Source organism: Meles meles, chromosome 11 (assembly GCF_922984935.1).
Source record: "Meles meles chromosome 11, mMelMel3.1 paternal haplotype, whole genome shotgun sequence".
Lineage (NCBI taxonomy): Eukaryota > Metazoa > Chordata > Mammalia > Carnivora > Mustelidae > Meles > Meles meles.
The window spans coordinates 12,797,083-12,811,997 of record NC_060076.1 but is presented as its reverse complement, the minus strand read 5'-3'; the positions used below and the strand labels follow the sequence as shown (position 1 = coordinate 12,811,997).

At 46.4% G+C, this 14,915-nt stretch overlaps 1 protein-coding gene across 4 annotated transcripts in view; it reads right to left on the bottom strand.

Moving 5' to 3' along the window:
- The window catches only part of TTLL11 (tubulin tyrosine ligase like 11), a 221,181-nt gene that overhangs the window by 112,393 nt on the left and 93,873 nt on the right, over positions 1-14,915 (bottom strand). For all 4 annotated transcript variants that reach the window (XM_046023174.1, XM_046023178.1, XM_046023175.1 and 1 more), the window contains 2 exons: positions 5,682-5,777; positions 4,787-4,902 (listed from right to left, as the gene is read on the bottom strand). In XM_046023174.1, the coding sequence (XP_045879130.1) occupies positions 4,787-4,902; positions 5,682-5,777 (212 nt within the window). The remainder of the gene's footprint in view (positions 1-4,786; positions 4,903-5,681; positions 5,778-14,915) is intronic.

Genomic DNA, 14,915 nt, shown 5'->3' with positions numbered 1-14,915 from the left:
ATGGAGCAACGGGGCAACGCGAAGTGGATACTTCAAAGTCAAAGTCAGGAACCCAGAATCCAGTCCCCACACTGCCTCCAACTAGCTCTGTGACTTCGTCATCTAGGTTTTGTCTTGCATGATCCCGAGTGCAGAACCGTCATGTACATGACTCAGATGGGCTGCCTCGGTCACTGGGGACTGCTTGTCACCATGAACAGAACTTCAAAGCCTGACTGGCCATCTGGTGGGCCTAAGAACTGGCATTTGTCTAATGTCTTCAGATGTCATGAGGATCTCCCCTAGGTGTCACTTCGTGTGGTGACCGTGACAATCCAGCCCAGGAGATAGCTCGATCCCCATGTTAGAGACCAGATCAGAAAGCAGGGTGTTGGCCAAGCTCATGGTACAGTGATCAGAGGTTGAAGATCTCCCCCTGGCCAGGCTGATGCCATACCTGTGCCCCACCCGGACACATGTTTCTCCTTTGCAGGGACCTTTAGGAGGGAGAGTCTTGGCCTGGGAGCTGACCAGCATGATGGTTTCTTTCTTTCTTTCTTTTTTTTTTTTTAAAGATTTATTTATTTATTTATTTACTCGACAGACAGAGATCACAAGTAGGCATAGAGGCAGGCAGAGAGAGAGGAGGCAGCAGGCTCCCTGCTGAGCAGAGAGTCCGATGCGGGGCTCGATCCTAGGACCCTGAGATCATGACCTGAGCCGAAGGCAGAGGCTTAACCCACTGGGCCACCCAGGCGCCTGATGGCATGATGGTCTCTAAGATCCCTTCCGATTCTCACCGTCTGTACTTCTCCCAATAAAATGAGGGGGTTGAACTAAACTGGGAATTTTTAAAATTTCTTATAGCAGGAAAGATTCTTTGTTCTCAAATGAAACCTACAGAACGCTGAAATATAAAAGAGTTCATTGCTTCCACCCAAATGTCTATCGAGTGACAGATGGATAATAAAATATGGTATATCCATATGATGGAACATTATTTGGTCAGAAAAAGGAATAAAGCACCGATACGTGTTTCATCATGGGTGAACTTCAGAAACACGTTAAGTGATGGGGCACTTGGGTGGCTTAGTGGGTTAAAGCCTCTGCCTTCGGCTGGGATCATGATCCCAGGGTCCTGGGATTGAGCCCCACATCAGGCTCTCTGCTCAATGAGGAGCCTGCTTCCTCCCCTCTCTCTGCCTGCCTCTGATCTCTGTCTGTCAAATCAATAAATAAAATCTTAAAAAATAAAAACCACGCTAAGTGAAAGCAGACAGATACAAATATTGCATACTGTATGATTCTACTTATATGAAGTATTTAGCATAAATATAGCCAGAGGCAGAAAGTAGGTTGGTGGAGGTGGGAATGAGGAGTGGCTATTTCATGGGTATAGGGTTTCTTTTGGGGTGACAAAACATTTCAGAACCAGGTAGAGGTGCTTATTGCATAACTCTGTGAATATATAAATGCCATGGAATTGAAATACCTAGTTTTATACTATGTGAATGTTACCACCATATATGTGTGTGTACAGATACACGACGTTTCCAGAGGCCCACCCCATGAGCCTCCCCTTTCCCCTGTCCCTTCAGTGCCTCCGAAGAATCCTACGATGTAAATCAGAGTCACTAGATATTACAAAACATTATCTTAGTTCAAAAGAGTTCTCGTATGGCAGCTATTTTATTCCTTCAGGGGCCAAATGTATTTTCTCCCAATCCGACGAAGAAATATGCCTGGAACAGTGACATCTTGCTCCTTGGAAACAGAATGTTCCATTGGCAACCAGCTCCCATGTCATTTCCTGTCCACAGTGATCTAGCTGCCTCAGTTTTAGGAAACGTCGCTGGTTTTCAACTCCAAGTTCTACTTCAAGTATACCAGAAAAGATAATGATAGCTAAGCCTTGTGTTTGTTTTCTCATACTCTAGTAGAGAATCTTATTGTTGAGTAGTGAACTAAACATTTAAGTAGCTACTAGTTACCAATAGGTTTCCCGTTTCGCTTAAATGTCATTTCATAGAAAAGGACACCGAGGCTCACCCAGCTCCAGCACATCCCCAAGGTCAGAACAGGAATCTGGTGTTTTCGAGCTCAACAGAGAGCCTCCTGCTATGCCAAGACGGGTACCAACAGTCACAGGTTCCCGTTCCCGGGGAAAGCATGAGGACCACGTTCAGTCCCACCAGGAAACCAACCCCAGCCCGTAAGTCCCCGAGGAGTGTGAAGAGGCCCAAGCATGGACAAAGGCCCCTCTGCAACTTCCCGAGGAACTTGAAAGGCATGAAGAGGTCAGGATACCCACCTACCGTCTGTCTTCAATCTGTATGGAGAGTGAGGGCCCACCTCACGGGTACTCAAGAAGGAACTAGGGAGGGACACTTTAGACCCTCTTTGGCTAAAGATGTGTAGCGAAAGGCAACAATCATCAATTGTTTTTAAAGGGTTAGGTCAGATCCTATTTAAACACAAGACACTCTGGTTTCTAAAGCTGCCTCCCAGCCCAGAAGTCTCTGCAATGACGTTTCCTGCAGCTGGAACCACATGGTCTCAGCTTTGGACACTTATGGTTCAGTACTACTACCCTGGGCACTTTCTGTGGGCATAAATACGGTGCTTTTTCAAGTTATTCTGACACATTTCTACACAGAGGAGTTGAGGATAATTTTAGCCTTTTTATCTGCATGATAAAATTACCAAAATGGTAATAATTATTCTTTACATAAATGCACTTCACAGATTACAAAGTACTTTCATAGACAATAGTCGGGTTTGTTTTTTTTTTAAGGGGAAATTATCGGTAAATGACATTTGGCTATTAATATGCACCCTTATGTTAACAGGTAAGAATAGAGGGAGATAAAAGGGGTTTCTATTAGAATCAAGGTCAGGTTCTAGAAGTTTTAGCTGTTCCTGGTTATTAGTTAAAAAAAAAAAAAGGCAACACTCCTTCATTTAAAACCAGGATCTGCTACTTATGATTGATAAGTTGTGAATGGCTTTCTCATCCTGGTCCTGTGCCCCATCGCTGCTCAATTTTCGATCTACAGCTCTCAGAGATGATCCAGAATGCCAGGTGTAGGAAAAGCAAAACCACTAAACCAAGGAAAAGAAAGCTAATTGTGTTTTGATACCATTTAATGTGAAAATACAGTGATTGTCATATCTCTTCCTATCTCTGGCGGCCACACAATGGCCTTCGAATTTGTTGCCACCAACAAAGTCAGAGCGCTCATGTGTGTGTCAAGGTCATCTTTAGAAGAGTTGCTCTAATGTGCCACACTGACATGGGGCAGCCCCCCAAACCTCCTCAGAGTGCCATACAGTCTCTCAAGACCTCATCTCCATCAGGGAGATCAATAACCCTTGGAAAATCTATTTTCAAGGAATGAGGTTTATCGCAATTAATCTCACCAAACTGCCAACCACCTGCCTGGTCGCGCTCCCGGCCGCAATGCTGTGGGAGCCACACTGGGCGTGCACAGGACCCAACAGGACACCACTTTGCAGCTCTAATCAGTGGGACCTGCACCCCACAGGACTGGCCCTGTGGATGGCAGGTGAACCTTCTCAGACAAGTCTCGCCAACACTGGCACTCTGTGATGGAGAACACTCGGTAGGGGCACTCAGCCGAGCCGGCACCATCCAGCCCGACTCAGCATTAAGATAAACATTCCTCCAGAGTGACATTTCCGGCCGGGCAGCGGCACTCCACCTTGGCCACCTGAGAGGATCCCCTAGGGGACCCAGAAGACTTCTGCGGCCAGGCCCTCCAGTTCAGGCTAATTAAAACCAGTGTCTCTAGAAGCGGGGACCCTCACACTGGTATTTAAGAAAGCTCTCCAGATAGTTCTAATGCGCAGCCAAGGGAGAAGCTCCATCGCAGAATATTCTAACGGTGTCTCGGCGTGAGCCCATTTGGTGAGGCGCTGCGGTGCGGGGACCTGCCGGACACACCTGGATTAGGAAGGGGAAGCCAGTGTTCCTTGCAGTCTCCAACCGTAGCTGACAAGGGCTGCATTTGCCAGCATTTAGGTCAATCGGATTTGCCGGGGGTGGGGAGGGGTGGGGGAAAAAGAATGCTATTTGAAATGCCTGTCTTTGATTTTTCTGTCTCAAACAAGCGTAAAGATATTTACTCAACCCATACTTTGTGAGAGCCAGGAACTTGGCAAAAACATAACAAACAAAATACCCAAATGAGATCATTTCAGGGGTGATCCCCGGAGGAAGGAGCGGGGCACGTACTCCCACCAGCATCCCCACCTCGGTTATGCGTCCCGAGGTGGGGGATGGAGGGGAATTAAAATTGCCATAAAGATGATAGCACTTCCAGAACTTCCTTAACATGGCTCTGTGAATGTCGAGACAAAAAGCTTATAATGCGAGAGTGTAAATGTCACAAAGAAGGTAAAAATAAAATGATCTTTATCACATTCAAGGGACCTGTGGTCTCTCCCTAGGCTTGAGCATTTCCAAGAGAAGCGCTCTGTGAACAATGGTGGGCAAGAGGGGATCCCATCTCCAGGGGGGAAAGGGGGTTTGTGGAAGAGAATCTCTAGATTCAAATAACAATCAGCTAAAAATTCATCGGCTGAGTCCCAAATGTCAGATTCATATACAAGTCTCCACCTCCTGATTTTGAGTCACTATGTTTGGAGGCTGATAACCATAAAAGAAAAGATGATGGGTTAGATGGCTCAACGTGTACATCTCACCATGCTACGATGTTCCAAGAACTGAGTGGCTAGGACACAGGGAGCAGAGTTGATAGGAATGAATGATATAAAAAATACTTACTGGTTCTCTCTTTTGTTCTTAAGTGGGTCCATGAGGCGCAGCGTGTCTCTGATCACGGCCACCTTCACTTCCTCGTCGACAAGGCTGGGGACATTTTCGAACACCCCTGGAGAAAGCTTGAATGGGTAAAGATTCCGTGTTACGGTGGAGGGAGTGACTTGGTACCAAGCGACTATCCTCACCAATCTACTGGCTGTGCTGTTAGTTAGGTTTTGCTCGTATCAATCTATACAGGAGAATTTTTAAAAGGCTCCCTTCATGCTACTTTTACAATGGCAATTTCCTTTAACAAATCCACAAGAGACATAAAGGGGAAAACATACATAAAGAGCACTAGGTTTATCTAACCATCAAAATCATCCATGCTCGGTGTAGAAAACTTGGAAATATAGACGGGGTTAAGAAAATTAAAAGAACCCACAGAGTCCCCCCCAAAACCCAATATTAGTATTTGGTGTATATCCTTCCAGTCTTCTTTATGTGTGTGTGTGTGTGTTTTTTAAGGTGGGGGAGGAAAAATAAAACCACTGTTAAATCGTACTATTTATCTTAGTGACTCGAGTATGTCGACATGGCTAAATCATATTCATAGAATTTCAATTAGCTCATCTCCTGAGGCTAACTAATTAGTTCATGTCAAAACTGATGGAAAGGCTCAGCTGCTTCTGTGTCTGCAGACCTTAAAAACGCGAAGAACGGCATGCTGGGAAGTTACCATGGGTCGGAAAGGTCTTATATTTATAGACGATGCTTGCTCAGAGCTCCACCAAGCTGAAATGATTCAGACTTGGGCAGAAGTTTGCTGGGCCAGGCGGAGAATGTTGAACCTCATTGAGCTGAGCAAGCACCAGAGGCGGTCGGGCAACATATTCAAGGAGATAGTCCCAGTACTTACTTCTTGCTCGTGTTCGATTCTCATACTGGGGTTCGCATTTACTTCAAGTAGGATAGGCTTCAGGTTTTTCATCAGAAGAATGTCAAAGCCTAGAATCTGGGCGGGATAAACATAATTCAGGATTACTCCCTCCAGCTACAATTTCTTTTCAAGATCCGAGTATGGTAGTAGGGTCATTAAGAGGATGATAAATTCGAACCTTGCCCCGGCCCTGGGCCTGGACCCTGGCTTCTCTTGTCCATGGGCTCTCTTCCTCTGGGTGGACTTGTCAGGCCAAATAGACAGCAGAACATTTTACAGGAATCTTGATAATGGGACAAGTTCTCATAATGCATTTCAGCATTCTCAGTGACCTCTTTCTTCCTTAACAGGTTTTTCATTATGTTAAGGATCAGTAGTGGTCCATCAATTTCTCCCTCTCCATCTGCTCTCCTCTATTAAGCTGCTTCTCTGTTAGATCTCAGAAAACCCAAGGCTACTTTTCCTAAGCTCAGCTGTACCTCAGTATCCCTGAAGGACCCTAAGCACACACCTCCCCCAACCCACAGGTGGAAGTCAGAATCCATCAAAGTGGAACCCAGGAAAATGAATTTGGAAAAACAACCCCCACCTGCCCAGGTGATTCTGATAGACCTTCTCAGCTAAAGAGAAGGGAATATTTATTAGGCACCGTTTACTATACAATGCACCGATTATGTAATCTCATATCATAATCTCACTTAATCCTCAGACAGTGTATTTGAGGGAGGGATCCTGCTCTCCATTTTACAAAAGCAGAAACTGATTCTCAGAAAGACCAAAGGATTTCCCCAAAGACTGACCCCTCACCATTTACAGGATCCAGCGCAAGACGAAAATGCGGGACCCCTTGTTCCAAAAGTACTGACAATTGCACGAGTGACCACAGAGCCTTAAACCAGGCACGGAGTCCTTCTGAGCGGGGAGCGCTGTGTCACTGCGCCCACACCCCAGGCTAACTCCAACACCATCTGTCCTTGATGCCTGCCCTTCCTTCCGGCGTGCTGCTTCAGGGCGGGCTGTCTTCTGGCTTCTTTCAGTTCCTCACAAGCCCTAGGATGGGGTGAGCCACCCTGTGCATCTCACTCCCTCAGCCTGGAACAACCCTTTCCCTACAATACTCCTCCTGATCCTTGAGATCCTACGTTCTAATGAGATCCACACTCGAGCCATGAGGACATCAGATTCTCGGGAGGGCTCTCGTTAACTCTGTAGACGAGAAGGTAGAAAGCTTCTAATAGAACTGATACAGTCCCAAAGTTTCAAAAAAATTAAGTGGAGAATAAAAGAGAGAAAAAGAAAAAGGGACAGCTGTGTCCCCTCCTCTGTGGAGTCCAGAAGAAAAGATGAGGGGAAATTCATTTAGTTGTCTCTATAGAACGTGCATTCGTTAGATGGTAATTATGAAACTGTAGCTTCATCCTTATTAATGAAACCAAAGCTTGAATGACCATTTTCGGGGGTAATTCAAGATGAGGTTATTCTTCAGTGAAAGGCCATAAGGATGAGGAGTTGGAGAAAGTCATCCTGACTCTATTTTTCTTTCCCCAGTCACGAGAAGAAAGGAATGGAAATTCGGTAGAAAATGTTACATGCATTATAGATCCGCTGAATAATAAATGACAAGTGGCTGTGAGTGATGAGCCCTTTAAGAGACTCTGGTGACATCATCAGTCTAACTTCAGACCTGGGCTGAGGCAAGTGGTGTTGACGAGGCTACAGAGAGCAGCGGGCTGTGGGGCCCAGGTTTGTCATCCTTAGTCATCAACTGCTTTTTCCTCCAACTCAGAAGCTTAGACTCATTCTTTCTCAGTCTGGTGGACGCTTTCAATTCAATGCACAGTGGTTTCATGAAAATAAAGCTACAGAAAAGCCGGAGAAGGCAAAACCTCACTGGCCACATTGACTTGCGCCCACCAATGGCGTGGTATTTTCCAGAACCTATGCTTTGGTGCAGAGAGCTGAATATATATAGGATCTTGTACGGAAATGCTTCGGAGTCAGAAAGACTGGGCTCCAATCCTCCCTCTGTCTCTCACTCTAGGGGTGGGACTTAGCCTCGCCGAACTTCATATCCCCCGTCTGAAAAATGAGAGTCACGATAGCTGATCTGCAGGGTTAGCTACTAATGGAAGCAAAAATTACCTTGCCTTATAGGAGGTTCCCCATGTATGCTAGTTGCTTTGCAGTTTCCTACGGATCCCACCACCGAGAAACGGCAGCACATGGCTAAAGGGGCTCGTTTCAAACCCTAGTTCTGCCTTTAACTTATGTAACTATAGGCAAGTTACTTAGCCCCTCTGAGCCCGTTTCCCCATCTGTAAAATGGGAGTAAGAATAGTACTTACCTTAATTCATTCATGCAAAAAATATTTACTGAACGCTTTCCTATATCCCACGAACTAGTCTAGCTTCTAGAAATCGAGCAATGGACTAGACAAGGTCCCTCCCCTTATGGAGTTGACGTTCTAGTAGTGGGGGGACAGGACCAAATAAAGATAATGGGATGTAAAATATTTTGCACCGTGCCTGAAACACAGCAAGCATTTAAAGAAGGTCAGCTTTATTATATTTTTTCATAAGTTCAAGGAAATACAATTTGGTTTCTTTTTGAAAGTTCAATGAAATGTGTGGCATCAGGAGATCTCAACAAGCAGAATAACAGACCAGAGAGGAGCTTAGAGTTGATCTTGTCATGAAACTCGAGCATGTTAGAGCTGGCAATAAAATCAGGAATTTATTTGGTCCAGTGTTTTTCAAAATGGGGCTCTTTTCTGGGGAAGCACTGGGGAGGCCAGATCAAATTAACTTTTACTTATTTCATATACTGGGGACCCCAGAGAAAAAAGCCTTATATTTTTTTGAACAGTCCCTTTATGTAGATCATAAACCTGCAGCTTAGAAAGGGGAAAACCTTTGGTTTGATGGCAGAGCAGGAATTGTCAAAAGGGGAGAAAGAGAGAGAAAGCAAGTGCTTTTCAATCACGTGGTACTCTGCCCCCTACGAGTACTGGAGTCAGCAATTACGGGTTGTACACTTCCTACTCCCGAGGAACTCTGGGGATTCCAAGTTATCTGTCCTTCAGCCCTTCTAGAAGCTTCCAAAACAAGCTGGGAACAAAAGGGCCCTGGGCCATTACTTGTAAACTCATGCCAAGACTCCAAGCTACTTTCCAACGAGAGGAGACTGTCTCTTGAGCCCTAGAACTACACATCCATCTGCATCCATAGTAAACACAACTGGGAGGTTGGGTCTCCAATTTAGCATATCCAAACTATCTCTATCCAAACTCACTAGCCTCTAAAATGGTCTCAGTGGTCCCCACCTCCTGGCAATCATGCCCTTGTGTAATCCCCTCCCCTTGTGTGTGAACTAGAGACTTGTTTCTAAAAACAGCATAGGACAGAAATGATGGTCTGTCACTTCCCATATGTGATTATAAAAAGACTGTGGCTTCCATCTTGGGATGCCTTCTCCTACTCTCTTGCTCACACACTCTGAGGGAAGCCAGCTGCTGTGTTGGGAACAGCCCTCTGGAGGTCCAGGTGACAAGGAACAAATGTCTCCAGCCAACAGCCAGTGTGGCCTGAGGCCTACCCCCAGGCTCCTTCCCCAGTCAGGCCTTGAGGTGACTACAGGCCTGGCCATCACGTTCATTGCAGCCTTTTGAGACATGAACAAGAGGGAGTCCCCTAAGCCTAGGTTCCTGATCCACACAAACGGAGAGATAATAAATGTTTGTAAGTTCGAGCTGCTAAGTTTTGGGGAAATTATGTAGCCATAGATCATTAATATACCTCCTTTCTCTAAAATTGACTCTGCCTCCTGTACTCCTTATCCACCCAATTACACAAGTCAGAACTCTCTCCTTCATCTTTCATATCTAGCTGTTCACCAACTCCTGCTCAGTGTATCTCCTGTACATCCTACCACCTAAAGAACTTTCTGGAGCTGACCCATCCTCACTGCTCCTGGCCTCCATTTGGTCTGCACCAGCTTTCACGTGGACTAATTTAATAGCCTCCCGATTTATTTCCTGCTCTCCAACTCACCTCTCTAGATGATGTGGTACAAGGGGTTCCCAGGAAAATTTTTCTAAAATGTAGAACACTAGCATTCCTCTGCCTAACATCCCTGCCTGCAGAATGAAGCCCCAGTTCCACGGCATATCGTACAAATTCCTCTACGACTTGCCATCGATCTCACATTCCAGTTTTATTTCCTCCCCCTCCCCCTGCACATCTTGGGCTGTAATTGTGCTGAACTATTAGTAATTTGAGGACTCTTTACTGCTCTCTGCCTTGATACTCTTCTGTCTGGAAGATGACTTTATTGATGAAATATTTATTGAGCACCTATTAAATAACTAGGTATTTTTCTAGGCACTGGGGATAAAGCAGTGAATGAGACAAATGATGTTTTACTATCCTGCCCTCTTGGAGCTTACAGTCTAGTGAAGAGAGAGACCACAATAAGTTAGTGGTTAAGGCCACAAAGAGTGTGATATGGTGGGCAGAGGGGAGGGTTGGTGGTTTAGAAGGATGACCAGGAAGGTCTTGCCATCCCATTGTCTTCTGGCTTCCACATTTTCTGATGAGAATAACTTTTTCATTATTCTTTGTTCCTCTGAAAATAATGTATCTTTTCTCTCTAGCTGCTTTTAAGATTTTTTTTAAATCATCACTCATTTTCCACAATTTGATTATGATAAGTTTTGGAATGTGTGTGTGTGTGTGTGTGTGTGTGTGTGTGTGTGTCCCCTTCTCGGAGTTTCTTAAACTTCTTGGATTGCAGATTCCTAGTTTTTACCAAATTTGGAAATTTAGGGCCATCTCTGCAAATATCTTTCTGTATTTTTCTTGTCTCTTCTACTCAGGGAACTCCAATTACACATATGTTAAAATACTTGATATTGTTTCATAGATCAGTGAGGGTCTGTTCACTTACATTTCCTCTTCTCTGTTTCATTCTGGATAGATTCTACTGCTACGTCTTCAAGTTCACTGATCATTTCTTCTGCGGTATCTAATCTGCTAATCTCATTCAGTGAAATTTTCATCTCAGATTTTATATTTTCTTCTCTGGAAATTCCATTTGGTTCTTTTTAATAGCTTCCATCTCTCCTCTTCATTAAGCTCATATTCTCCTTTAAAATCTTGTGCACAGTTATAATAGCTGTTTTAACATTCTTTTCCTATTAGTTTCATAATTTCTGATAATTCCGAGTCTGTATGGATTTTCCCCCCTTGGTGTGTGTTACCTTACCTGCTCTGTGGAATGTCTGGATGCTGGATGCTAGAGAGAAATGGATTCTGGATACTACGAATGTTATAATGCTGAGTGTCTGGATTTTGTTTTCTTTTAAAAGGGGGTAGACTTTTTTGGTAGTTATTTGCAAATTAATTCGATACCTCCAAGGTCTACTATTTAAGCTCCACTAGGTTAGGTCTAGAGTAACTTTCATTCCAGGGAAGATTCAGTCCATTAAAGCATAACTTCTCTGGAACCTCCACTGAAAGCTCCCAGTGACCACCAAGGACTGTCCACACCAGCTACTCAGAGCTTGAGCATCTCTCCCTGTTCTGTGTGAGCCTGGGAGCTGTTCAGCTTATCAGTTCACTGGTCACTCTTTGCCCGACTGTATGCATCAACACTCATACCGAGGTGGCCTAACACCCAGCAATGACATGGGGATCTCTGCATCCCCAGGGATGCTCTTTTCCTGCTCAGCTCCCTCCTTTTCAGCATTCTGCCCACAGAATTTCTGCCATCTTAGCCTTCCCAAACTTTGATCTCCATCTCTGCAGCTCATTGAGGTCACAGGGATTGAGTGCCCCATCTCGGTGTCCATGTCCTGGGGATTATACCCAGATAGAAGGTTGTGGCAACCATAGGACTCAACACCGTTTCCACTCCCCAATTCCTCAGGGATCACAGTGCTGAGCTGCCTCGTTGCCCAAAGTCAGGAACACTTATTTCATGTATTGTGTCCAGTATTCTTGTTGTTTTCAGCAGGATGGTTAGTCCAGATTTGTTATTCCATCACGACTGGAAGCAGAAGTTTCAGGAGGTCATGCATGAATTGAGACTGAATGAGGTGAGTGGGTAAGTCATCTGAAGAACTAAGGAAGAGCATTCCAGGCAGAGGGGACAGCAAGAATCAAAGTCACTTGTGAACAACAGCAAAGAGTGAACAAGAGGGAGAGTGGTAGGAGATGAGGTCAGATAGGAAGACAAGGAACCGATCGTGTAGCATCTTGTAGGCCATGGTAAGCAGCCAGGATTTTAAATGCAATGAGAAAGCCATTGGAGAATTTGCACAAGGGAAGTAATTGGATCTGACATGTTCTAAAAGAATCATGTTGGATACAGAGAGCAAAATAGGCCATCAGCAGCAAGGGTGGGAAACGGGGCATTAATTAGGAGGCTATTGTGGTGGTACAAGTGCAAGGTGATGGCTGCCTAGACTGGGACAGTAGCAACGGAGCTGGTCAGGATGTATTTTAGAGTCTATTTGCAAGACTGGCTTATGGAGCAGACCTAGGAAAGAGGGAAAAAGAAGAAAGGATGGCTCAGGTTTTTGCTTTGTGTAACCAATCGAATGCTGTGCATTTACTGAGATAGGAAAACAATGGCAGACTGGGTGTGGGAGGGAAATCAAGAGTTTGACTTTGGACATGTTGAGCATGAGAGTCCCACTAGATATCCAAGTAGAAAATGGAAGGAGGCAGCTAAATACACTAGCCACGGGGCTAAGTGAGATCATTTAGGGAGCAATTGTCGATAAGGGAATTTCCGAAGCACTGAGTGCTGGGAATCTCCAGCACTGCGGGTTCAGAAGAAGGGGCACAGAATCAGCAGCCAGTAAGGTGGAAGGAAAAGCAGGCCACGGTGGGAGTCCCTCGCCTCTCTCTGCTTGCCAAATTCTGCTTCATGCCTGAAGCTCCGGCTGCAACAGCTCCTCCTCTGGGAAGCCCTCCCTGACTGGGTCAGGCAAAGTTAATTACTCCCTTCTCTGTGCGCTCCCAGCATCCTGTAGAGGCCCTCCTCCAGCATGTAGGATAAGCAGTTGTGATCCCCAGGTGGCAATCTTCCCTGTAGCCTGCGTCCCCTCAGGGACCATGTCTTACCCGTGACCACCTGCCCCACAACGAGCTCGGGGCTTGTCTCAGTGCACTCCCAGGGAATATTCCAAAGGAAGAAAAAAGCTTATGTATCAGAAGTGGTCAAGAAGGCTTTACGGAGAAGGAGGGACTTAAGCAGCACTTTGGTGGAAGCACCGAATCCCTGAAAACAGTGAGACCGGCGAGAGCACGCCAGGCCAAGACAGAGGACCACACACAGGCAGGCTCGGGAAGGCACAAACTACGTCTAAGAGGAGCTGCTCTGTGTGGCAGGACAGATGAGGAAACTGAGGCGAAGGAAGGTTAACTTCCAAGCTCACCTGGAAGGAGGAGCTGGTATTAGCTCAAACCCAGGGCATCGGAGAGCGAAACCCAAGCCCTTGCGTGACCACAACGCTGCTTCTTCATCTCCTTCCTAGGGGGCGTCTGGGGCTTAAAGGGGAAAAGGAGACCAAAAGAACAAAGAAGAAGCACCTTAGGCTTCAGGAAAGGTGTCTTCTCCAGACCTCTAAGGGAAAAGATCACGAGCCAAGAGAAGAGTGAGACACAGAGCTAAAGGAAGATCAACACCCAGCCACGGAACTGGGAAAGAATGTTCTTGAAAGCCGAGCTGGAAACCTTTTCTCTGCGTGTGTTTTTCTGCCACATGAATCATCTACCCCCGCGTGGACCCGACTGCCGAAGCCAGGGTCACACCGCTGCCCTCAAGAAGACTGCCGTGAGGATGTGTCATGGGGGGCTGGCTGCGCGATGGCAGGGGGGGTGGGGGGCCGCGGGCAGAACGCGATGACAGGGCCGCCGCGTTCCTAGGCAACAGATTACAGGAAGGCTGCCCATAGCCTGAGCTGTGCCAGCAGCCGCTCCAGGCCACCACAATTTCCCGAGTAGTTATTGTGGCTATGATTGGAAAGGGGTCACAATCACATGTTTAAGATAAATGTAATGTCGCTGGCTAGAGTTTATGTCCCGGAATGCGGCAATGTGGGCCCGGCCCAGGCTACAGGCGAAGGGGGCATCACGACAAAGCAATCATTTCTTGTGCGTGCCCAGAACATTGTAGTTTGCAAAGCCCTTTATACTCTTTATCTCACATGCAGTGGACAACAGCTCTGTGAGGAGGCTGAGGAAGTAGGCACAGAGAAGTTGAGTGCCTTAGGTAAGGTCACACAGCAACTCCATAGCAGAACCACCCCATTTCCTCCAATCTTTGGGCTTCCAGTTACTTCAGGTATCTGAGACCCAAACTAACAAGTGTCTTATCAAGTGACTAGAATAAAGAAAGTAAGAGAGGACTCCAAAGTGGGAAAAAAAAAACCAGTTATTTTCTCAATCACTGTGAATCTGAAATGTATGGGAAACCCAATTTTGAACATCTAACACTTTACACCTTGTCGGAAGTTTTTCTCCCACAGTGTCTCAAGCTCCTCCTAGGAAGGCAGCTGGGGAAGTGGGTGTAGGTGATTGACAGAGAAAGAAACAGAGGCCCAGGGTAGTGAGGGAATTTGCCCAAGGTCACACAGCTGCAAAGGGGAAGAGTTCCTCCTTGGAGCATGGCTTTCAGTCCGGTGCTTGTCCCCTGACCCCAGGCCTGGAAGCAGTTAGTGTTGGTCTGGCAATGGAAAACAGACGTGGGGCTGCGGTTCCATGTGTGAGATGTCGTTTGTCCAAACCAGTGACTCCCTCCTTGTCTGCCCTCCAATTCCCCACAGCCCCAGCCCTCGGTTCCACCCCAGTGGCTGCCCCATGCAGCCTGTCCACAGCAAGACAAGCAGCAAACCACTGCCCCTGGCGCTCCTGCAGGCCCCTTCACCGTGCCAGGGCTCCGTGGCTTGGCTGGTCGCGCTGGGCCCACATGACTCTCCTGGAATAGCTGTCACCGTCAGACACATGTGGCCACACAGTCCCCCGGGATGACCCCTGGAGGCCTCCACGTTGCAACTGTCTCCTCTGCCCTAACCTTTCATGGCTTGGGATCAGACTTGTTTTCTCTGGTCCTATCTCCAAGTTCTGCCCACTTACCCTTTCTAATGCCTTTAGCTCCCTACATGATGGCTGAGCTGGACATCCTACCTGGGAACCATTGCCTGGGGT